Genomic DNA, 25892 nt, shown 5'->3' with positions numbered 1-25892 from the left:
ACAGAAGGGCCAAGCTGAAGAGCTTGTCCCTTACAAACATGAAAGGACCGGGAAGAAGGGGGAGGAAGAAAAATAATAAATTTAACAAAACACCCTTCTGCTCCTGAAGGCCAGCCCTTTAGTTTTGATGTCAAACAAAAAGGAGGAGCATGAGAGGTAAATTTTCCCCAATGGAAGTTTAGAGCCAAACGAAGGCCCGCACTTGCACCTATATTGCCAGAGGACTGGCACCAGATAGCATTGCAGCAGGTATTGGTATGCATATTGATATATATATCTGACCTATATATATCTGAGCATCACCACAGCCATCTTCCCAAAACATTCAAGATCCTTACAGATCAGCACCAAATACTTCTCTTTTGCAATATTAAAAAAAATAAAATAAAAATCACACAAACACAACCAAAACAACCCCTATCACCATCTCCTTCAGCTCCCTCCTCAGGAGGATAAACCCAGACCTGGTGCTGGCCAGAACAGGACAACAGCCACGTTAATAGGAAGGTTTGTGTTAAGTACAAGCCACATGGGACACAAAGAGGACAATCCCCAAACAGTCATGTTTCCCTCTGCATTGTACCTATTACTGCTGTAATTTTAACATAATTACGTTTCTATTTACTTCTTTGCTTGATGTGTCACATATGCATGCAAAACAGTATTTAACAGCACTTTTAAAACTGCTGGACAGAAATGCCAAAGGTTTTAGTGGTGAGAGTTAGTGCTACAGCACAGTAGGCAACACAGAAGTTTCTTTGCTATGTTGAGATGGAGAGGAAGATGATTGAGCATTACTGCACCCTGGACCTGCCTCTTCACTTATGCATGCATGATATGGGGCCTCTGGGGGTTTATGTTGGCCCCAGCCACATGTGTTTTTAAGTCTATTAAGATCAGGTAATGCTGCCCTGAAAAGGTTCCTAATAGTCCTAGCCAGTCCCCCCACAGCAGAGACTTTTGTTACCTGTTCCCCACAGCCCCTGCTCATCTATCTTATTAATTAGGTTAGAGACACAACCCCAAGAGGGCCCGGCCACCAAGCAGCAGTTCAGGTCACCAGCAGGGTTACCAAGAGGAGCACACAAGCCCCAGGAAGAGGCCGGGCTGAAGGAGGACACCCCACGCACGCACCAGCCCTCGCTGGTGGTCCCACTCCTCCCCAGCCCAGCCCAGCATCCTCCCGCTCCTCCCTCCCTGCAAGAATGCGGCGCTGCATTCCTGCTTTAATGAAGTTAATATTGCTGGAATGCCAACCTGCGGGGTAAGCCTCCCTCTACAAAAACAAAGAGGTATTTCCCTCCCCAGCACTATGCGGGTTGTGGGGTTTTTCCTTATACTGGATTGCTGGTGAAACCCAGGTCTTTGATGCTGAAACTGGGTCTGGCTTGAAAAGGAGCTTCTCTAACAGAGAGGGGACCGTATAGATGTGCACAGATGGTCGCCCTTCTAGGGAAGAGCTTCTCTGACCCATGGATCCAACCAGGGCCAGATGCTCAGCAGGTACAAAGCATCCTTGCTTCACTGGCCTCAGCTGAATGGCAGCCACCGCAGAGGCTGGCTCGGAAGCACACATACAAGCATGCAGACCTCCACCTGCAGCTACCAGCACCGCGTCCACTGCTCTCGTCTCTGGCAGTGAGCTTAAAAACATCACACCAGCTTCTCTTGAGAGGTTTGCAGCAATGCAACTTACACGTTTCTCTCTAGTTCAGCTTTCAAGCACCCCCAAATGAAATAGAAAATTTGTGCCGTAACAATCCCTCTCCAAATTAAGCAGGCACCAGAAATGCAAACATTCAAGTGCTCCTACTCTGCAGAATTAGCTCAGCACCTTTACATACCTCAGCAAATACAGGGCATTAATTGTTGCAAATAATAAATAAAAAATTAGTGGGCCAGATCTCCAATCAGTATAAAGTGACGGTTTCACTAAGTTATGCAGAGGTACAACAGGCATCATTCACACTGCAGGGGTAACAGGAATAGAAGATTTTGACTATAATGCATGGTCAAATCAATTCTGAGCCACCAATACTTTAAAAGCCTTTATTTCATATTGACCAGAGCCTCTTTTTATTGGTTTTGTTTATAAATGATGGCTAAATTCCCAGGTAAGGGTGAATGCCAGTTATCTGTTGTCCTCATGGGCCCATTTTGGGTTAGGAGCAAGGAGAAATTCCAGACGGCAGTCGTTCAGCCATCCTACCAAGAGGATGGGCTCAGGCCCACTTGGCAGCCAGGAACATCCCACTAATATTTAAGTAATGCACCTATTTACTGTCCGTGTCCCTAACACCAAGAAGGGGCAGTTCTTCACTTCAGGACAACCTATTAAACCTGAAGTTTTCCTCAGGCAAGCTGTGGTCAAAGTCTATAGATGCTGGAATTTTGCTTGAGTAAAATCTGAATAAGGGTCTCATGATATGACCTTCAGTGACTTTATTGACTTCTTCATTTTAATAAAAATCAGCTGTGACCTGGATCACCATTCATTTGCTCATGATTCTGCTTTGTTCATAACAACAGCCTTTTAGGTTACAAAGAGAGTACTGAAGAAATAGTTAAAGTGTGCCAGAGCAGATCATTGAATTAGTGATGTAAGGGAAAACAAATATGAAATCTAGCTGGATTAAAGGAAATTGGGCACACTTAACTGATGCGTTTGGAGAATGCTTTTTTTCTTTTACATCATATGTTATGATGAAGTTGAGAAACAATTTTAGTTCCAGGAAGTACCATGAATATACTAAAATGTATAGTTTCTCAAGCATATTTTTCTGTGCCAGCCTTTATGTATGTAATGTACAGACTGAAGTCAGGAGGGTTGCTCTCAAAATAACGCACGTGCTTCTCTAGATTGTTTGAAGTTGAACTACAAATGGAGAATAGCCTCTCTGAAACACCCTTCCCTGTCCCACCCTGAAACTTGTATCCTTCTTACCTGGTGGCAATTAAGCGTTAGCATGTTCCTGGTATAGTGCTTGCTATAGAACTCCCTCAAATATTAAGGTCATAAGCAAACTGAATGTTAATTAAATGACTGGAAATCAGGAAAGCACTGTTTTGGAGTAAGGTTCTCTGATGTAAGAAGCGCTGCACATCATCCCTTATATAGCTCTAGTTTGAACTAAACAAGGTATTTTTTAAAAAGCATGTAACCTAGTGGCAGGGAATTCACAGAACACTTAGGAAATTGTTCTAAAGGCTACACAACACTGCTGTTAAGTGTTTTATTTCTAGTTTTAATTGTTTAGCTTTGCTTAACAGCTTTTTGATCTCAATATATCTTTGTCTACTAAGATGAAGAGTACTTTGTTACCAAACACCCCATCCCATATGTAAAAACTAAAACTCTGAATTAAGTCCATATATAGTTCATTGAAGGCACAAATAAAATCACATCACATGTGAAACCCAGCAAAATTTTAACACCCTACTCTAGAGATATCCAAACCTGCCTGGATGTGATCCTGTGCAATGTGCTCTAGGTGAGCCTGCTTGGCATGGGGTTGGACTAGATGATCTATCTCCAGACATCCCTTCCAACCTCATCCCTCCTGTGATTCTCTGATTAAGTCCCTTGGTTGAATCAAGTGCATTTTAATATTATAAATATTTAGACAGTCTAGGAGATTATGATTCAAATAAAATCTGAATTAGTGCAAAGCCAAGCTTCCACACAGAAGGCATTTCCTGCCTTAAAGGAAGGTGGGAGGGGAACAGTCCTTGGCTATAGCACTTTATTTTCCCCAGACACTGCAAGAAGCCTCATGGCAACTCCATTGCCCCCTTGAAAGGCAGAGGGATGATGCGGAGAGTTGGTAGTGGGAGAGATGGTTAGAAAAGAGCTGAAGTAAACAAACAAAAAAAACAAACACACACACGTGAAGCAAAAAGACAGCACACGCCGCAGATCTCATGTAACCTGTTAACTTCCCTTATGTGGAACGTGGATTTTTAATTTTTTTTAATTGAATAGAAGAGGTCCACATACTCCTTTTGAGAGGAAAGCTCTGCAAGCTTTCAAGTTCTGGTGGCCTGGGAACGTCAGTGCTCATGTGGCATCTGCTCTGACCACCTTTGCAGAACTTCTCAATGCTCCTGCCATCTTTCAAGCCAACAGGAAGAAACCTTGTCCACTCTTCAATGCCTGGTTGATTAGTAGAAGAACTTGCTTTGGGATGACCTTGCATTTTTGTCTTTAGCTGGCAAGTACACGGACACCAAGAGAAGAAGGGAAGAGTCACAACAGAGGCTGGGAACAAAGCAGGGGAGGTAGCTGCAGTCGCTTACCTGAGACGGACAGAAGAATAAAAGGAGACAATATCAAGAAGCCCAAGACAGTGTGGCTGTTAAGATCTGCTGAGATCTTAAGACTGAGACAGTAGCCCAGTCATTCCTAAAAAAGGGCAAGCTCTGCAGGAATTTTATGTTGGCATCTTACAGCTAGCAACAAAGCATGTCCAGGCAGCACCCTCTGGACTTTTGGCAGCATCACAGGTGAGTCTTGTTCACAAAAAAAGCTGCAGAACCATTCCCAGCACTCCTTACCCAGGAGCAAACAAACCACTTGCAATCCTCAGCCAGGAGAGCACCGTGCTGCATGAGGTATTGATGGTGAAGGAGAAATAACTGCCACCAGGTGTAGGCAAGAGAATGTCTTCCCAGGAAAAGACTATGGAAGCACTTCCAGGGAGCATTATATAAATTTCTGAAGACCTGAACATTTCCCCCTAGGTGGCATGTTTCGGCACACATTTACAAGCAACTCTTGTTTGAGATACTGAAATCCTTGTTGTCAGCCTTATCTCCTCCTGTTAGAGGATGGAACAATTCACTAAGGAAACACAACTATCCCAGCAGATATCTGAGGGAAGAGCAGCAGAAGCAGGGACAGTGGGGACAGACCGGGGTGCAAAAATCATCTGAGAGCCCTTTGGAGAACTTCTGTTGTCACCTGCCTGCTTAAGAGGCATCTTGGTATACCAGATACCCACATAATATAACACAACAGCAGATTTTGTCAATGAACTTCATTACTGGAGGGTACACAGATGCAGAGGAGTTAACTGTAGTCAGAGAAGTCCTGATAGAGTTAACCACCAAGCTCCTTGCTAAGCACACAAGTATCAGGGACTGGGAGGCATGCCTCCCCGGCTCTGGCAAAGCCAGAGCTGTAATAACTGAAGGATGATCCTTGAGGCAAGGGAGCTGAAGCAAAGGGATTTGGTTTTGTGAGGAACCAGCCTGACAAACTGGTACGAGCACAGTGATGGACACAGCGGCAGGGTGCAGGAGCTGAGTACTTGCTCCTTCCCAGTCACAGACTTCTATCTGTGCTTGGGTCAGGTCAAGCAAGGTCTGCTCCCAAGAGAAGCCCAAGACTTAGGATTGCAGGGATTCAGGTTATGACAACAAAGACGACCCTGGCTGTTCTTTGTCTGCTGACAAACAGTTTTGTTTCGGAAGATTGAATTGAGGTGCTGCAAACACCTTCTGATAACGGGAGGGAAAATTCCTGCAGGGCAACGAGATAAGATTGACCCTGCAGGAGGAGCTGCAATACAAGACCCAGCTGCTGAAGCCTATGGAGCTGGCATGAACCCTGAATGGACTGCAGGGTCTTTCACTGAGCAAAATACAAAAAAAAAAAAAAAAAAAACGCAGCAGAACACAAGGTATGGCCTGCTTGATGATCTGTGACAAAACTAGAAGAGCAGCATGCCCCAACCATCATGCTGGTGTGGCTTCCCAGCAACACATGCTCACAAACATAATTTTCAGGGGAATAAAACTCTTCTTACAAATGCAAGTGTTTTTCTCCCCTTTACAGTTCACTGAATCGCTTTTCATCTTGAGAATAAAAAAAAAAAAGCACAAGAACAAATGTAGTGAAAAACCCTGTCCCTCACTATTACTGTTGCCTTAAATCCTGAAGCTTGCCCTCAGCATTTGTACCATTTGTACCGAAGTGAAGGAGATCCCCCCCCCCCTTTCTTATCCTTTAAGCAAAGAATGCTGGAAGACATGCTCCAAAACCTAGAGTTCAGATCTCACAGTACTTACACTTTGCAGTTTTCACAGTGCTTAGTGCTGCTATTTTCGTTTTTGCCACACTTGGGGATTAAACTTCTGTTTATGATTAAGGAGGCCAACCTTTCCCCTCACACACATACTACAAGCCCAACTGAGCGTTAGTGTATCCGTACAACATCTACAGGTCAAATGGGCTCCTAATCCAGATAATCCACAACGTGTGATTGGTTACAGTTCTGGAGAAATCCCTTAATTTTCATTCTCTTGCCACTGCTGACAGTCAGGGTTTTGTTGACAAATTAGCAGCAAGGTAACAGATGCAGGTGGATTAGAATACCTCGTTCCGCATGTAGCAGTGCCAGGCTGCCAAAAATAAATAGACACTAGGAAGGTGTGAAACGTGCCCTTATTAAAACAGGGCAGTAGTTTCTTTAAAATGGTATTTTAGAGCTGCACTGGCAGCAGCAGAGATTGTTACCTGTTGGTCAGATCAGAGTAGGGAGGGGGTGGAAATCAAGTTGGGGGAAGGAAAACAAGAGTTCCTTTGCTACAGCTCTAAGTAGTAAGCCTGGAGCTACTTAAATAAGTGATTAAAAAAAAAACAAAAAACCTCCCCCACAAGACGCCAGTTAGCAGGTTACTAGAATTCTGTGGACTGAAGGCAGGTAACAGAGGTGCGCAGTAGCAAACAGACCACAGCTGTGTTGCACTGTCTCTCAACAGTGGGCTGCAGCTTTCCAGGTGGCTGTGGCCATTCAGACTGAGAAACTCGCTGCTGATACTTCTCTTCCTCCTGTTGTCTGGCCCCAAAAAGCCAAACAGTTTTTTAAACAAAGGAACAAACAAACAAACAAAATATCCCATTCCTCATCCACAATCTTGACACCTGTTGGGGTGGAGGAGATGCCAAGGTGAGCTCACAGAGCCTTCAATCAAGCAGCTTTACAAACTAAACTACATCAAACAGGAGTGAGGAATAGACAGGAAAACAAAAAAGGAGAGGTCAGTTCAGGCTATAGGGCTCCTGTAACCCTTTCCCTTGTCATTTTGCTAAGAGCATTGTAAAGAATTAGCTCCTCTAAAAAAGAAGGGTGTTTTGGAGAAGCAAGAGAGATTGTCTATGTTTAAAGCTATAGGCAATATTCTCTTGAGTGTCACACAGGGCTGCCTGGAAGGCAGGGGGACTCACAGAAACACAGTTGATTTGTGGAAAAAAAAAGGCTAAAAAAGGCTATTCAGGTCTTCCTTACTGGAAGAGGAATAAATACTGCACTGGTTTAAATTCACAGATAAATTTGTCACCTACTGGTTTAGTTATGTAGATGGAGTCTCTTGGAGACTTTCCAAACCTTATGGAGATAAACTGCTTACTCCTATCTTAGCTTCAGTGCTATGCTCAAAAAATAATTAAAAAAAAAAAAGTTGTTAAAAAAAGAACATAAAGGAAAAGGAGACAAGTAAACTCGAGAAACAATTTTCTCCCATGTACTCATAAGCAGGCAAAAGAAACCTCATTTAGAAGGATTCAAAGAGTTATTCCCATTTCACTAATAACATCCAGAGATGCAGTAGTAAACACTAAAACACTTGAGAAGAAATTTTTGGGGAAGAGAAGTCCATTCCATGAAGACTGTTCACATTTTGGAAATGTGGGAAGTCAGAATAAGGAGGACAACAGACCCATTACTATTTTCTAGGACGTTTGTGGGTGGGGAGGAGCTGATAAACACACCGGTCTGGAAATGTAATACCTCCTATCAGTTTGCTCCTTTGTGGCATCACCTTACACGTCCCCTGGTCAATACAAGACATAGGACCAAGCAGACTGAACTTCAACTCATGGACTAAGACATTTCATATTTCTCACATGGTATTTCAAAAACACAGTCCCTCCCCTCCATGCATTCAGTACCCTCAAACCATTTAAGTTTCCTCCCCCCATTCTTTGCACATTCTTTGCGTGTGACTTCAGAAGATAAGTAACACTTTCAGCCCCAAAGTCCCTTTAAAATTCACCTCCTGACAGTTTTGAATTCAAACAGTGACAAACATGTTGGCTAGCAACTTCGCTACAGGAGAGAAAGAAAACCCCACAAAGAGGTAGCACAGAAGAACAAAGGAGGAGAACAAAAGGGCCCCCTTCTCCCAATTTGTCTGCCCGCATACCAAAGATCAAAAGAGTGCCGAGAAGCCTGCGCGTAATCTACATACTTTGTGACCTTATTACAATCGAATTCCCCGCAGGCACGGCCAGTGTGTGTATATGCACACACTGTAAATACACACAAGCGGGCCCTGTGGAAGTTTGCCAAGTCATTTGCTCTGTGCATTGAGTTTGCTTACTTTTAACAATGCTGAGGCCAAAGAAGTGAGGCTCTTTAATCTTCACTAAATCACAAACTTGCTGAAAGAGCTCCTGTCCAGTGGCTTTGACCTGAAAGAAATAACCAATCCAGCGTTACAGACGGCTCACACACCTGGATGGACGAATTCTCTTTCCTTACATTGGCCAACAAGTTTTTGGGTACCATAGCAAAAGAACCCCCACTGAACAAGGTTTGTTTTCAGTATTATTTCTGTCACAGAATAATTATCGCTGTGTTATTTTGGTTACTTTACATTGAAAAGCAGCTCAGCTCGGTAAGACAAGAATTAAAGTTTCCTATTTATGAGCAGTTTTGTATAAGGAGACCTTGGACCAAGTCTGGAGCACTAGTTTTAGGCAGTGTCTACCAGGTGACTTGCAGGTGCTCTCACAGAAAGCATGTTTCTAATCAGAGAAATGAAAACACTGCTCTCTTGTAGAAATATTTTTTCAGAGGTTAAGAGAAACAAAAAAATAACTTTTATTCAGGAGAACTAAAAACATAAACACCCAAACAAAACCAGGACTGCATTTCTACACTGACCAGAAATACCTTGTGGGGGGTACAGATGAGGTTGCTCTGTACCCCACACACAGAGTGTCCCCCGCTGCCTTCTGGACACACAGCAATTAACATCTTCATTTGCAGAAGCTGTCACCAGTAAGGATGCGTGGCAATACGGCACAGTTACTGAATGCTGCTTCCTATCAGGGCTGCTTGGAGCACAAGCTCCCACAGCAGGGAGGTGATGCAGGCTACCTGCACGCACAGACCTGGCTGTGCACAGGCACTGGACAACTCCCCCATTGTGTGTCCTCCCACCTACAGCCTCATTTCCCCTTGCCCCATCGTACCACTTCAGGAGCACAGCCCAGACTAACAAAATCCCCAAGCCTCAGAGGCGTGGGGGAAGAAGTTTTGATGCAGAGCAGCTGCAGAGAGCAAAACAGCGCAGAGACAGACAACCTGAGTGCAGCCCAGGCTGCAGCGAGGTGAGCCACGGACCTCCGAATTTTGCTGTGGCACTGCTGGACAATGCGGAGCAGCAGGAGCTGCCTTCCTCAGGTAGGAAGGTACCTTCACAGCAGCAAAGAAAACAGGGCAGAACTCCATTTCTGAACCAACCTGCAATGTAATCACCAGCACTGCCAAATTAATTCTTCAAGCGCTTTTAAGCCTGGCAGGCCATGCTCCCCACAAACCAGCTGCACTCTTCTCCCTGCCCCAGGATGTACCATGTCACTAAATATGGACAGTGGGAAACTGGTCATTTAAGTATAGTTTTTTTCCTACTTCTTGACAATGCATCACCAACCACTCACTATTGCTTTACCCAGAGCTTTGAAACTGCACTACACCAGCACACACGTGTGCACCCAGCATGTGCTCTGGAAGGGGAGGTGATAACGCACAACTCTGTAAGACCCAAAACCATAAGGGTACAGTCTCACACCTAGAAGCAGCATTTGCTCAGCTGCCAACAACACGCAGATGTACCTGGCACAAAGATCTGCCTTCGTTCTTAAAAAAGCAAGCTCTTTGCATGCTCTCCTGTCTGGGAAGGGCCAAGAGGTGAGCTACCTGTAGCCAGAACGATTATGTGCGCACAGCAGCCACCACCAGCACAGGACTATGTAGATCTGTATGAGGAGCTGTGTTTTGTAAGTGACATGCCTTCACACCTAAGGGAAGGCAGGGAAGAAAAACCTGCTGTAACATACTCATTCTGTGAGACGAACACTGGAACATTTTGTGACATGCGTCTCAAGAGCAGCATTTTAATCAGGTTTCTTGCACAGCAGGTATGTGAGCTACCACCTCATCCATTCTCCTTTTGGCACTTTCCTTCTGCATCCGGTTTAACTCCCAGTCTTCAGAGCTATGCAATACTGATTACACTTGCAATCTCGGTTCCCTCCTCCTGCATTCCCCTCTACTCAAAATAACCAACATCTCCCTTTGCATTTTTCATATTTGCAATTTGTTGGCCATTCCTCCCTTTGCATGTGGTTTGTGTGCCAAGCTCCATCCCAAACACGCTGTGAATCATTCCTTCCCCTGACAGGCTTGATACTCAGCTTTGCTCCATGTCAGACTCAGGGCTTCTTTACACATGAAATTTAGTCCAAAGTAAAAATGGGTTGAGGTTGTGTGCGCTTCTCCAGAGTCATTCTGCATGCAAATATTCATATATGTTGGTTACCCATCTCTATTTCCTTCACCTATATACTCTAAAACACCAGCTCTGCTGCTCACAAAACAACTGGAAGACTTCAGACCTATGCCTGCCACCCCCAGCACGCTGACCATGCCAGACTTCCTCTCCTCCCAAGTTTCTGCTCACATTCCCATCTCCCCGTGCCAGCTAGGCAAGAGGCAATGTCTGCTGTGGGCACTTCTGAGCTGCCTCAGCAATGGTGGTGCCCCGCTCCTCTCATGATGCAGTCTGACCCCTACTATTCTAGGTCTCTGTCCTTAATTCAAATTTTAATTAATCACTGAAGATGAGTTTGAGAAGTGTTATTGAAACAGTCACAAAAACTAGTTAATATTAATCAGTAGGTTCAAAACTATCAGAGAAGGCAGAACACAGAGAGAAAGAAAATTGAACAAACTGGACATTGCTCCAATTCTTATTATTACTGATACACAGTATTTTGAAAACAGCGTTCCTCCTCACCATCCCCTCAAATTATCCTACACTACCAGCATGGTAGTGTAAAATTAAGATATCTGATGATGGGGGAACAATTTTAAAATGGCTCCTACTCTTCTCCCTTCAATGTCAGTACCTGTGGAGGGCATAAAATGAGTCCATTTTAAAGAACGGGCTTCTATCTACATGCAACCACATAAAACACACATAGGAAAACTCTTATCTGGAAGGATGGAATTTATATGAGAGGGGGAGAAAGGAATTATGTGCATAAACCCTTTTCTTATCAGGGAAAGGATCTATAATTTATTCTGCTGGTAAGATAACGATTCCTACCTACCTCACTGAGCTGAAAGCTTATTTAATATTTGCATTCCATACTGAGGAGGTTAAAAGGCTTTGGAAATCCTAAGTAGTGGCATTATTATTCTAATAAATGCACAGACTGTCATCTGTGGTTGTGCTAATTAAATTTTGGTTCTACTAGTATTACTAGAAAATTGCCTTGATGTTCCTTTAAAAAGACCTTACAGCTGTGAAATCTTAATTTTTGTTGTTGTTGTGAAGGGGCGTTGCGGTAAAACCCGAAGCCAAATGAAAAGCTGGATTTGGTGACTTGCCCAGTTGTAAGAGGTTGTGTTTCACTCTCTATGCAACTAGGACACAACTGTGTTTTGAGGACTCATGTTTTGACCCAGACAGATATTCTCTTTCACACCCAGGCACCTCCACATATGTATTTTCACACCTTTATAGTCGCTGAAGTAAGAAGCAGCAGAAATGAAGGAAAACATCTTTAAAAGGTCTATTGATGGATGTGGTGCCACAGATCCCTCCAGAGTAAGGGGAGCAATACTCAAGGACCCTTAGCTCTCTGCAGGGACTGCAGGAAGGAACAGGGACATGGCACCTTCCCTCCATTCCCACAGAGCCCAATGCAAAAGACCATTTCTTAAGCTTATTAAGTTGCTGCAGCCTGGGGCACTTCACAGTCACATTTTAAATATAGGGTATAGTTATAGCTGCCTGCCCAGGTGAGCATGAACAACAAGCTCTTGCAGGAGGAAGAGACTGGGGACAAGACCTCTCGACTGGCCATGCCCCTGCTGCAGCTGGACAATGGCCCCAAGATCGCAGAGCCTGGGCAACCCCACAGCTATCATGTCCCGTTATGGGCCAGATGTGCGACGTGGCACTTAAAGTGCCTTCCAGGGACACATATTGGGGCCAGAACTGGAGGAATGAGATCAGAAAGGGTTCAGGGCATCTCCAGTGTAGCTACTGCTCATCTCATGCCAAGCCAAGCCAAACGGCAATGGCATCAGCCCTGCTCACATGCTGCTCTTCTGCACGCAGCTCTGCACCACAACAGAGGCGGGGCAGGCTCTGCTATCTCTCATCTTCAGCCTTGCTGATAAAGGCTATAAAAAGGCGAGATTTAGGGTCAGTCTCAACAGACCATTACCCCCGGCCTGAACACCTGCCTGCAATAACAATTAGATCATCGTTTTGTGGCTTGCACAAAAGCCAACAGATTGCTGTCATCTTTGAGGCGGTAGGTGGGCTGGATTTGAACTGATGACCTAGAAGCAAAGAGCCACAGGTTTTGTTGTTAAAGCCTTGGTCTGTCCAGCCCTCGTGGCTGTTCCCGTTAGCGATGCCACTTTTAGGCACAGCAGTAGGAAAATTCCTACGTGGATTTTGAAGATTAGCACGCATGCTTTCAAAAGCCATGTTTTCAGTCAAGTGCTTTAAAGAGCGGCTTGCCTCACCTGTCGTCTTCTCCCCTCCCCGTCACAGGGGAAAACAAACACAAAACACAGGGCAAACCTCAGCAGCCCACACGTGAGCGCCTGCACACGCTGGGCTCCGTCACCTGAGCACGGAGCGTGTCTGCCAATGGGTTTCTGACAGGGGGAGGCTGCGAGCCCCACGGTGGGCATGGGGCTGTGCCAGGCAGCCAGCCGGCCCGGCTCTGCCAGCGCTCCTCCCGCACACGCGCTCACGCGTTTGAAGCGAGGATCAAAGAAGGGAAAGTGGCTTACCTGTGGTTTGTGTGTGTACAAGTACTTAAGGAGAGGGGGAAAAAAAAGAACCTTGGTGGCTGTTGACACTGCTGTAGAGTTTTTGAAAGACACCGATAGGCTAGCAAAGCCAGAAACAGCTGAAAGGCCAGAGCAAATGGTGTGCATTAGGTGTGCTGGCCAAGTCATCAGGGCGTTTCAGGTTCAAATTTAAAAACCCTGGATTACTATTTACAGCAAAAACACTCGGTGAGAGCTAAAAGGAGTAATAGCAGAACGAGCAGAGGGAACCCCCCACCCCAGAAGTTTTAAGTAACTCTCCCAAGTGTTTCACAACCACCCAATTAACAAATGGAGCACCGATTACCCCAAGCTGGCTAACAGCCCTTGGGTCAGCAGACCGGCACCAGCAAGCTTCGGAGGAACAAGACGAGCTAACACAACCAGCCCCAGCCCCCCTCGAGAGCCACTCACCCCCACGGTCAGGCTGAGCTGCTCCCGGTCGGGCAGGAAGACGCAGACGCTGCGGCCCTCGGGCTGCATCCTGCCAGCCAGCAGTGCCCTGCTCATGCTGGGCAGCTCGCGGCGGCTCCTCTCCTCCTCCGACAGCCGTCAGGCTCCCTTCATCCCACGCACCTGCCGGGAAGGTGAAACGTCAGCTCCATGGTGCCCAAGGGCCCTGAGGCCACAGACCCTGTCGGCGCGGCTCGGCCCCATTGCTGGCCGCAGGCGGTTGTGCTGTGTTGGGAGGCCAAGCCCTGGTGGCACCTGCGGCATGTCCCCACCTCCCGGCTCACCCACTTTACAAGGCCACCTTATAATAGCACTGCAGAGCAAAACGGGCAGAGCCAACATTCACATACCCTCAGAGTCACACAGGGGACCATAAAGCAATCAGGTCTCCTCAGAATAACAAACTGAAACGAGATGGAAACGTACAGAAGTGATAAGCGTGATGACACCACAAGCTGCTGCCCGAAAAAGCCTGTGAGAAAGAGGGAGCATCGCCTTCGTCAGCTGCGAGAACGCCTCCTCGCTGTCACCGAAAGAGGAGGTTTCGGCAACCTGTCAGCACAGAGGACTTCATCCGAACCATCCTCCCCTCTCCCCAGCCCTGCTCCCTGGGACACTGCTGCCCTCGTACCTGAGCTCATCAGCTCCCAGGGCTGAACTGCTGCTTCACACATTTTGCCTCCTCCCCATGGCCAAGCCCAAGCGGCACAGCTTGGTGTTCTTCAGTTTCAGACAAAAAGGCAGCAGCCTGGGAGCTGCACAAGCTCCTTAGAGCTGAAGCTAAGATCATCACAGAAATATGAGAGGGCAATTCAGCTCACACCCAGGAGCACAGCAGCCAGCATCTCCTCCCTGTTACATGAGGTTAGGGGGAGTTCCCCCCAGCTACCTCTTGCCACCTTTCTGCTGGTGGTCACAGCACAGCCAGCTTAAACATTACAGGTTTTCTGTTTCGCTTTTAAATCAAATACAAGATCTGTAAGAGACCTTCTGTAAGTGTAAAAGCTGCTCCATGCACCTGCTTCCTTCAGCTGTCGTATACAATGCTTCCTAACAATGCTTTTTTTAATACAAGTTCTTTCTGTCTTGGAGGATAAGTCCTATATAAGAATACAAGAATTACATTTACTGTATTAACAAAATAAGGACAAGGAGTTATTAAAGGATCATATTTTTACTTATTTTCAAAATCAAAATTAAACAGGAATTAAGTTTTTTTAAAAAGGAGATTGCTCTAAGCTATAATCACACAGGAAAGACACATTTGACTTTGTGGATGGGGACAGGTAAAAGCTTCCAGTCAATGAAATACTAGGAGAAAAATCTCTCATTCATCTTCTCTTACTGATATGATTGTATCGATGAGCTCTCCTGCGTTTCAGGCTACACGCTATTAACAGCTGTATATAAATAACAGACGTCTGCAGAATGACTTGAGCGCGACGGGTCACTGTTATTATTGTCAGCTGATGTCATCTGCTCCATAAACTTTATGGATAGCATAAAGATGTCAGAGTATGAGCTCAGGCTTTCCAGCAAAAGGAGGTTTGTTGTAATTGTCAAGCCACTGCACTGTGGCGCACGTTCTCACTCGCAAGGAGAGAACGCACCCAACAAAGACATTCATGCAGCCTGTAACAAAAGTCAGAAAAGTTAAAAGTAACTGTAAGAACACACACAGATATTTTGCTGTGGATAACTCAAGAAACTGAATCCCTTTTCCTCACAGCCTCTAATTAAAAAAGGCTTCAGGAAAGTCTTTTCCTATAGCCTTGCACTTGCTTTGTCCCCTTGATTTATTACAATAACAACTGTAGCTCATGGGAGAAGGAATGTAAGAAAGGATGGGGAAAAGGTGTTTTTCTTTTAATGTTTTAAAACAAATGAGCTCATCAACCCCACAACAGCAGGTAAAACATTAAAGAAGCGATGTCCTTAATCTGAAGGGGGAGGTCAAACACAAGCCTAGATCAGCTTTCTCTTCTTCAGAGGTATGCCAGAATGTGATAAAACATAATGAATCATTAACTCGCTAGCTTTGCATGTTTACACTTAAAAAAAAAAAAAAAAAGTTGTGAGCCAAGAATAACTGCCCAAGGAAAACAAGTGGCCAGAAGGAATGCTCTTACTTAAACATCCACAATTTCAGACTGCCCATATGCCATTCTTTTGTTTACCGCAGATTCCAACCTCTTAACCTCAATTAAACCCTAAAAGCTCCGGCAAATGCACCGCAGATGAATTAATAAAAGCTGAAGTCAATCATTGGCCTCTGCGACACTCTATGGTTTGTTTGTTTGTTTGTATGATTTTTAAATAAAACCTCACTTCAGGTTTTTGCTCCTGGAGAACTGCATTTTGAGATGTAATTGCTTGGTCAAAGGCCCCGCAGCCTATCAATAGAACAGTGAAAGACTCTATTTATTTGTATTCTCCTGGTATCAGTCAGGAGTCTTATTAGTGCCTGGAGTGACAGCCCAGTTTATTTAGCACTGTTTATTTTGATTCGATTTTACCTAAACACACATGTACCAGGGCTTCGGACAATAAGCCTGTCATTACTTTCAAGACTCTTCTGATTAAACAGCTCAAATGTGGCTGTAAAAACTAATTAGGAAGAACCCTCATCTTCCCCTCCGCTCTCCGCAGCCCCACAAGCTGCCTCCCAGCACCAGAGCAGAACCCTAGCATTAGTTTGGTAGAAGCAGGAATTGCTGGAGCCAGCAGCACAGCAGCAGCAAGAAATGCAGTCCTCTGGGGGAGGAAGCCATGCAGGAGCCTTCCTGCTTACTCGTTAATTTCCCCTCTTCTGGACTTTCACGGGTAGGTAAGTTTCAAACCCACCTTTCTGTTTTGGGGAAAGAAAGAGTTACAAAAAGCAGCACTAGCCTCTTCTTCGTGATTTCAGGTCCTCAGATTGAGCCTGTATGAAAGGACTAGCCCGTGCACTTGCACTGATTTAGCGTTCTGCATGAACCTGTCTTACAAGTGCAGCTCCATTTTGCATCAGCCCAAAGCCAACCGTGAATTGGGTCCTAATCCTGGATTTCAGCCTCCTGGACTGCCATTGCCACACTCGTAGGGGATAAAGCAAATGGATGAAAGAGCAGTGGGCTGTCAACTCAAAGCAGAACAAAATCCCCTCATCAAGAAAAAAAGCACACGTAATTCTCTGTTTCTCCCGAAAACATGCTGGAACATAAACTGGAAACACACTTTGCAAGGCTTATTACAATAAAACATCATGGGAGAGCTGGTTTTGCTACAGCTGACTGAAAATGAATATTGAGCATCTTCCTGATGAAACTGGAGCAGACTGGCTCTACAGAGTCCTGTCAAGAACCATCCAGAAATTTTAAGACTCTTCTTAACATTTTCCAGATATTACGCAGGGACGTCTCAGGCTCCTAAGATGACCAGGCTCAGACTGCAGTTTCACAACCAGCTTAAGCAGCTCTACTCAACCCAGCCGTGCAGCAAGACAGACAGACAGCTGCCTGGAAAGAAGCCTGCCTTTGGGCAGCAAGCCACAGATCTGGGAGATGCAACTGCGGCAGGCCTTCTGCATCTGCTACCGACATCTGTTAGATGCAACTACAGTCCTCTTGCAGGGACAGGCTGTGGGCCCAGCTCCCACCTTCGCATTTTCAAAAGCAGCAGTGGCAGATGCCTCCAAAACCTGCAGGGCTGTGGAGCCCTCACAGGTATGTCCTCACCACAAACCTTTTGGGACAGATGGGGAAGTTGCTAAGCATTGGCCTTAGATGCCAACCAACATCCTTTTTCTTTTCTTCCTGTACAAACAGCACTCTCCAACAACACTGAGCTTTAACAATAGAGAGGAAAATGCTTTGTCCTGAGTCCCCATTGCAGGATTAGACACAGCTCTTAGTTAGGCATGACTGCCCACACTCCACCTGCATGCTGTGAAGCTCCCTGCCTCAAGTCAAGTAGTACAAGTGATTGCTAGAGTATGAAGCACACTCTGGGGCTTGTAACTCTTCTTTGCACTGCACCTCCCACAGCCAGAATGCTCGGGAAGAAGGGGTCTCCCCTAATTCCCCACTCCTAACCTGGGACCACGCTGCTACACTACTTTGTGGGCTGCTCTAGTCCTTCTGCTCAGAGCCTACATCCTGATGCTGTATTCTTTGGAAGCCAAGTGACACATGTTTGGGGGCACACATCAGACCTTACAAGCCAGTCCCCAAGGAGAGGAATAAGGCTCGTGTGAGGACAGAGCACCAAAGGATGTGCTACAGCAGCACGTGGAAGTGAGAAGGCTGCGCGGGCAGGACCCCGCAGGGTGGCTGCCATGCTTCCACCTGGCTGTCCCCCGGGATGAAAGAGCAACTCAGCCGTTTACTCCCCACAAGGACAGCCCAGCATGAATCATTTGGGTTTAATCCTTCCCTGAAACCACAACTGAATTCAGGAGTCTTTGAGAGAAACAATGAGCATTACAGCCTCCAGGCAAAAAGGACTACATTTTCCCATCACGTCCAAGTGTGCACCTTCCAGTTTTTGTACACAAAGGTATGCAGCCTTTTAAAATGCATTATTTTAGCAAATGCACATAAAAACTAGCAATATACATTAGAAACAATATTGAAACGTTAACATATGCAGCGAGAGCACACATGTCCTTTTCAGCATGCCTTTTTCCTGGGAGGACATTCTCCTGAGAACATCAGAAAGAGCAATGGATCAACAGATCCTGCCTCCTCATTGATTGGCAATGTAAAAATAGCATTTACCCATCACGTCTGACTACCAACAAGTTTCTTATTACACTGAATTTGTTTATTTCTGCACAGTCTATAACTGGACTCCTTTTACCAATTAAGAGTCACTTGCAGGACTTCCTCAGGCTTCATGCATCAAGCACACTAATTAAAGTTTATGAGTAAGTAGCAACTAGGAGAATCAACTGGCTTATGCAAATGCAGAAGCATAGGAAAGAACCAGTGAAATACAGGACAGCAGGCAAACCAGCTTCAGTGTCCATGCCAGAACATGAAGGCACTGCCAAGAAAGCCAGTGCAGAAGTGCAAAGTTGCATGACCAAGGCAGCATCACATGAGATCCTTCCAAGATTAAGGGAAAAGAATTGTTTGAGCAGCCATTCAATCACAGCAAGCCCGCCTCCACGCAAACACAGGGGCACAACGCTTTCGAGACAGATCCTTACAGAAAGCTCACTCACGGGCATACGCGGGCAGAGCCAGGAGCGCAGTGAAGAAAGCGCCGGGCATGGTCTGGTGCCTCAGAGTGAAGACGAACAACAGGAGATACTTTGGGTTGCTCTCCCTGTGCACTTCGGCCAAGTACTGAAATTTCTCTTTATTACAGACTGCTCATACTTTGTACTGATGTGAAACAGGAGGGGCAAAGCATGGGCAGAGCGCTGTGCCAAGGGCTTTACAACAAGGCGAGCAGGCTGCCTTCCCTGCTCCTGCAACTGTCAGGATGTTTCAGCAGTGCAGGGAGAGCACCAGCAGTGAGACCTGATCTCTTTCCTAGAGACTCAGGAGAAAAGCACCTTCTTCTATCATGCTACTTAGAAACAGGTGAGGTCTCAGGACCCAGAAGCCTATCAGCTAGTTCTCTAACCAGGCACATACTCCTTTTTCAAGACTACCAAGGCTATAAAGTATAAAGGTGTGTAGTTTTTTTGTTTTTTCCCCCAAACAAGTTTATTAAACACTTGCTTACCCTATTATTTAAACCCTTATTTAATCTATTAAGTTCAAGCACCTGACAGACCGCCTGTGCAGGAAGCCTCCTGCCACACTTGCATTTTTACATTCGAGCTGCTCAGCACTGGCTCGAACAGACCACTCACCACCCGAGATACTTTGCAGAGCTGTCAAAAAATAAATAAATAAAAATAGTTCTCACCAAGACCTTACAGCAGTTCTAGAAGCAAACAGCGCACGAAGCGTTTAACAGAAGGCATCGTTACAACTAAACGGGCAATACCTGGACCTGCAGGGCGAATAGGAACCAGTCCCCTTCCGTGCCGATGCTGAATGGTGCAAAAAGAGCAGGCAAAGTCACAGCGGGTGCAGGACGCGGCTCACAGACCTTCCTCGGGCCGTTCCCCCCGGTACCGGGGCTCCCCGGGCTCGCACCGCCTCCCCCTCCCCTCCCCTCCCCTCAGCCCCCTCACGGCGGGGCGGCAGCGCCGGGGCCGGGCCGAGCCGAGCAGGGGGCGGGGCTACCGGGCTAGGGGGCGTGGCCAGCGCGCCCCGCCCGCGCCGCGGCGCCCACGTGGAGAGGCGGCCCGCACGCACGCCCACCTGGCGGCTGCGGCACGGGATTGGCGGAGAGGGGCGGGCGGTGGGCGGGGCGAGGCCGCGCTGCGCTCTCTGGTTGGTGGAGGGCGCCGTCAATCCGCGCGCCTCGCCGCGGGCGGTGCTGAGCCTGAGGGGGGCGTTGGGGTTGGGGCGGTTACGACCGTTAACGCCCGCTGAGGGGAGGGGTGGGGAGGGGCGGGGGCGCCTCGCTTCGTGGCTCAGGGAGCGTGGCTCCGAGGTGGTCCAGTGGCCAGGTTTATGTCACTGTGGCCAAGCCGAGGCTGCTCCTGCCGTCCTTCCAGCCGCTGGGCTGTGCTGAGCAGCCCAGTGCGTGGTGCCAGGGGCTGGTAACAGCTCCCCACTGTACAAACACACACGTCCCAATGTCCCGGTGTCCCTCCTTCTCTCCCTTTGCTCATGGCTGCAGCACCTTCCTCGTGCCGGCTCTGGAGCACTGCAGATGCTAAGCCGATCTAAAAGGGCAGAAAATCCCTTTTTTTTTGGCTGGAAGAGCAGTCTGCCGTGCTGGTGATTAGATGGCCTCAGGAAGCGATCCCAGTCAGCACCTTTCAATGTCATCCCCTACGTCTCCTCACTTGCTTTCCAGCACGGATTTCAGAATTTAATGTAAGAGCAGGGAATCTGTTGCCTAAGTTTAGGCTCTGCTGTTGAACTTGTTCTTATATAACCCAAGACAATGCGTGAAGCTTGCAGCAAAACCAGCATGGCACTCCGGTGCCAGTAGGGCTTTCTGTCAGCTAGCTCGGAACGGGAAATGTGAGCAACCAGTTCTCAACTGTTGCCGCATGCTTCTGGGCTTGGATCAAAGAAAACATTACACTCGTTTCCAAAATCCTAGTTCATCTGTCTGGGACAGGATCCTTTAGCGAGAATGAAGGACTGCGCCTTGCCTGCTGAGGCAGGGCTGTGCTTCATGGCATGGCACGTTAACCCACGGTCCTCATCACTCCCTCAGGAACCACAGGGCTCTCACAGCTGAATTTCCCTCCCACAGAACCTGAGGAGAACCAGGAAAGCATGGGTTAGCTGTGGCTGCCAGGCTAGCTACGGTCAGAGTGGAATATGTTAGAGTATGTCAGGTATGGGACTGTAAATAGAAGTCTAGTAATTATCCTGCATAGCTGGTCTCCGAGGATTGGCAGACTTTGTGTGTCTCCCTAGAGAAAACAAGCAGCATTTTGAGAAACATCAGAGCTGCAGGAAAATGGAGATAGCGTTAGCCTGTTTGTTTTTGAAGGAGACATCAAAGTGTTGGAGACTGGAGATATCTGTGTTCCGAGGAGATACCACTTCGCCTTCTGAACGTGTCGACTCCAGCTCTCCTACCTGCAGTGCAGATAAGCGAGTTCATCCAGCTTGCTCTGTAATGGGGAAGCCAGAGGGGGGATTTGTGGAGGAGTGCTAATAAACCGGTGTCTTCATTCAGAAAGTAGAGATCCTTTTGTAAATGTGTGTCTCATGCAGTCTCACTGAAGTCGTAGGGACTCCATGCAAAAGTAAAAGTTTGCATAAGCAGATGTCTTTGCTCATGGTCTCGTCTGCACTGCATGTAGATGAAAGGATTTCACAGTGTAAAAGGGAAAGCTGGGGTTCGCCTTCACGGTCGTGGAAAAGAATCTCTTTCCTCTTACAATAATCTAAAAAATGCACGTAGGAAATAGTTTTGTTACTAGTTTATTTTCTAGCTCACAAGAAGCACTGCGGCTCGGGGAGAAACTTGTTTGTAGTGTCTAGAAACAAAGGAGTTTTCACTAATGATCTCTGGGAGCTGAAGCTGGCTTCAAGCTGTTCAAGTCATGAGAGGATGACTCAGAAGTCAGAAATTCGAGGCATTCTTATGGCTAGCATTTAATCAACAGGCAAAGTGTTGGGAAGTAAGCAGAAGAAATCAATGGCAAATCAAAGAAGAATAGGTCAGCTATTCATTAGAGAGAGGATTGATCTCTGGGTTATTAACAGAAAAGAGGGCATGAAATGAATCCTAAAGAAAATTTAAACTAGCAGTGGCTGCAGTGAACTGATGGGGAGCCTTTTAAAAAATTACTTGACTTTCTTGCATGAAAGGCTGCTCCCAGTACTCTGCACCCTCCATTTAAATCAGTCAGATCCCTGCTGCACTTGTTATTGAGACTCCCCAAGCATAACACAACTCTTGCAGTGGCAATAATTATTTGTATATATTTGTCATTGTGTATACAGACATTGTAGATATTACACATGAGATGATAATAATCTGTTCTCTGTTAGCATGCATGCTGAGGCAAAATCTTATTTTGTGATGTTTCAGCACATAATAGAGCTTGATTTTGCTGGCTTTCATTATTCCTGTAAAATCATCAATGGCGTAGGGCTTTTATGATTAACATTGCAAAATCTGGCTTACTTTTGACCTCTGGGACAGGGAATTGGTGTTATTGTGTGTGTGTATGTTGTGTTTTTGTTTGTTTTTTTTTTAACTCTAAAATATCACATGTATCTATAATAGCACGCAAACAATAAACAACACTAATAAAATTGCAGGGTGGCTTACATGCTAATAACAGGATTTGTATTATTAGCTATAATTAGTCATTATTATACCAAAAGCTGTACATAATACATGGTTATAATTGATGAGTTTTGAGATGTCAGTTTACATTAAATAAGAACCAAATGTGCTGTATGATGACCATCACCCACATGATGCTGCAGGCAAGGCCAAGGTATAGCTCTGGAGCTAAAAACTGTTTGTTCAGGACTGGCTCCTGTGCCAGGGATATGCCTTGTGACTGCGAGGCAGTAGGAAACAACTTTGCATTATACCCTATTGTATCTGGTGTTTTACAAGCAGTGTGTAGCCAGTCTTTAATCCCAGAGGATCCCTGTGTCCTTCCTCCTTGTGAGGTTTGCCATCGAAACAGAGACACCTTCAGGCAGTAAGAGAGCAGCTGCTTACCAGGGCTACCTAATGCTGCAAAGCTTTGGGAACCGTGTGGGCAATCTGGGCAGGCAGGATGGGCTCATATGATCCCTTATGATTGTAAGGGATCATCTGACCCTAAAGTGCAGAGATTGTAACTCTGACCAAATTCCCAGAGCCCTTTCCTGCTGCATTTTGCGCTTCCTTTCAAGGTTTCCTAACCCAAGCTGCACGCAGGCCTGGACCTGTGTTCATTATGCAGCCTCCTGAGATCACATGGCTGCTGGCCACGAAGAGTTTAAATCACCTCTCTGGTAGGACCCATTCAGCACCGAGGTGTTATCTCTAGCTAAAAACACACAAGCTGTTGGTGTGAGCTCCCTTTTGGGATCACAGTAATGCCACTTCCCTACATTACATAAAATATAATGATCTGTAGCAGTTCTTCCCCATCAGGGTTTGTCAGTGTTTGATACAGTAATGGCACAGGAGGAGGTGACTTATCTGACCATGTGCTGCTGTTTGAATTGCGAAGTTTTAGTTACATTAACTTTAAAACCACGTGAGTGCTGTTAATTCCCTGCCCAAGGATTCTCAGTGCTTATTGTTAGTGCTAGACTTTGATCACAACATTAATTATACATCTTTTGCATGGCAAATATATACTTCATGTTGTCCATTTACTGCTTAAGGAAAAAAAATCTCTCCAGCTGTCTACTCCGTGAAAGTTTTCCTCTCAGCTCCTAAGGAAAATCCTGCCAAAGCCACACTTCCCAGAGGAGTAATGGCCTCTGCTCTATCTGATGATACACAGATGATATGTTTCACATGGGCTTTGCTTTTGCTTTTATATTCTCTCAGCTATGTATTTATTTTTGCTCTATTTGGAATTACTTTCTGTATTATTGTTCTCTATTTTTTTTCCTTTTACTCTCTAGCTTAAATATTTTTAATGCAAAAGGAAAAATAACACCACTAGCTAATGGGAGCAGCAAGATTTTAGTTACAAAAACTAATTGACTTTTGAAATAATTTGGAACTATTTTCTCTGCTTAAGCTATTATATATATCTATATCAAATAAAGATTTTATTTTTCTATTTTTCAACTGAATATCTGTTTTACATTTTCATTATATTTGCCTGCATTTCTGTGTTCTTTTCTAGATCAAATGATTGGAGTGCCTGCAATTGCAAAGTGTTAGAGTAATGTTAGAGGCAGCAGAACCAGTAAGGATTCTTCTATATAATAACTTTTTTTTTTTTTTTTTTTTTTTTTTCATGCCAAAAGCAGTGTCCTTTCTCATTTTCTCATTTTTTGAGAATGTGTTTGTGTGTTCCCTCAGATTCACCCCTCAGCAAATCGGGATGTGGAAGAAATGTAATCTTGGCTGATGCGATCTTGCCTGCGGAGCGCCTTGTGGCTTCACACAAAAGCGAGCTGGTGTTTCTGGTGGGGGAATGGGGAGGGGGCCTGCAGTGCATCAGGAGGTAAACGTGCCTGGGAGCAGCTCCACAAGCTCCAAAGTCCTACGTGCAGGAAACAATTGCCTGAACAGAGGCCACCGCTTGCAAATGCCCTGGCCTTTCTCTACCTCCTGCCACCAGGCAGCATTTCGGATTCCCCTACCTTGGGAAATGTTGAGCCTGGATGAGAAAACACTGGAAAAAAGTGGGGAGAAAACCAACAATGAGAATACTGAACTGTAAATTTAATGGAAGAGAATAAATTTCCTTATGGGCTGTGTCATTCTGCTCCTTAAATAAGAAATGGACTATGAAAAGGGGGAGGGGAGGGGGCTGCATTTAGGCTGAATATTTCCATGAAGTAATGGCACAAAGACGATTTGAATTACCCACAGGATGAATTCAGCCTGACGTGTAAAATCTATTTCTACCATTATCGCTGCTAACCTAAGCCTATTCACAGATAATTACAGTCAAGTACTTACCGAGCTCTTGCTCATCTGTTTTTCCCTCCTGCCCATTTAGTAAATGCATGAGTTATGCATTAGCCCTGGTATGCTGTATCAAAGCAGCAAGAGCTTTGACATTAGACAGCAGGAGTGGAATATAATAAGGCAGGAAATAAACAGTGAAATCCATAAACAAAGGGTTGTAAAAATAACAATTAGAAGTCAGTTATGTTCCAGTAAGTGAAGATCTTAGACTGAAACAATTTGAATTTACAACAGTGTCAGTACAAATGTAGGTCAAATTTAGTATCTGGCTAAAGCATGTTTCTAATTTTTGTATTGCTCGAGGCAAAACATGAAGAAAAGGCATTGCCTCTACCTGACTTAAAACCCTATTGAAAGTCACAAGGAGTTATCTTCTGCTGTACAGATACATTCCTTGAACATTCTTGTTCTCCTCAGCATGTGCAGGATAAAATTTCTAAGGTGCCTAGGTCCCGCTGCCTTCCTCATCACATTACCTGTGCGGTGAGCAAGGGGTCTGGATGAAATCCCAGCTCCGGTGCAAAGCCAGGGATCATGGCCAACAGTGATGTGATATCTGCTCATAGGGGACATGACATCAGGAGAAGTGCCCTAGATATGGCATCAGTTCCCAGAGAGCGTATTTTGAAGTAAATGAGTGAAAGAGGTAACTGGGCTTCCCCTCATGGCTGGTGAGCGCTTTCAGAGCAGCGGGGTGGGTGCCTTGGGGTAGGAAGTAAGCCAGGCTTTGCCCTCACCTCCCAAAGTGGGGTTGGACTTAAAGCTAATACACAAGCCCCCGGCAGCCTCCTCCTGCTTCTCTTCCCCCTCTCCTGGGCTCTGCCTCTGTCCTTCACTGCTAACACCTTGCTGGTCAGAGGCTCGGTGGCCTGTAATAGCAGCCCTGCATACTTGTGTTTTTGCCTTGATGCTGGAGGGAGTGATGTGTCCCTTAGTGCCCAGACAGAACCATTTACTTGGAAATGAATGTTTCAACCTGTCATGCTCAACGAAGAAAAAATGACTTATTCCTGAAAAAAAAATCAGAGCTGACTGAAAGCTTTTATCAAGAAATATACTCACATTTCACCAAACTGCAATGGTTTTAGGGGCTGCCTGGAGGTGTTAACATGTCTG

The 25892-nt window shown here is 45.7% G+C and overlaps 1 protein-coding gene and 1 long non-coding RNA gene across 2 annotated transcripts in view; one reads left to right on the top strand and one right to left on the bottom strand.

Moving 5' to 3' along the window:
* FRMD1 (FERM domain containing 1) overlaps positions 1–19772 on the bottom strand; it is a 38141-nt gene extending 18369 nt beyond the window's left edge. The window contains exons 1-3 of the mRNA XM_027454234.3: positions 19581–19772; positions 13560–13721; positions 8383–8473 (exon numbers count right to left, since the gene is read on the bottom strand). Coding sequence (XP_027310035.2) covers positions 8383–8473; positions 13560–13655 — 187 coding nt within the window. The 5' untranslated portion in view covers positions 13656–13721; positions 19581–19772. The remainder of the gene's footprint in view (positions 1–8382; positions 8474–13559; positions 13722–19580) is intronic.
* A 313-nt stretch (positions 19773–20085) lies between these two features.
* On the top strand, positions 20086–24565 carry LOC140002164 (uncharacterized). Its single transcript, XR_011808292.1, has 3 exons — positions 20086–20524; positions 23983–24045; positions 24162–24565. It is a non-coding gene; the product is annotated as an uncharacterized lncRNA (long non-coding RNA).
* The last annotated feature ends 1327 nt before the right edge of the window (positions 24566–25892 follow it).

Source organism: Anas platyrhynchos, chromosome 3 (assembly GCF_047663525.1).
Source record: "Anas platyrhynchos isolate ZD024472 breed Pekin duck chromosome 3, IASCAAS_PekinDuck_T2T, whole genome shotgun sequence".
Lineage (NCBI taxonomy): Eukaryota > Metazoa > Chordata > Aves > Anseriformes > Anatidae > Anas > Anas platyrhynchos.
Note: the sequence above shows the minus strand (reverse complement) of the source record. Positions and strands in the feature narration are given on the sequence as shown.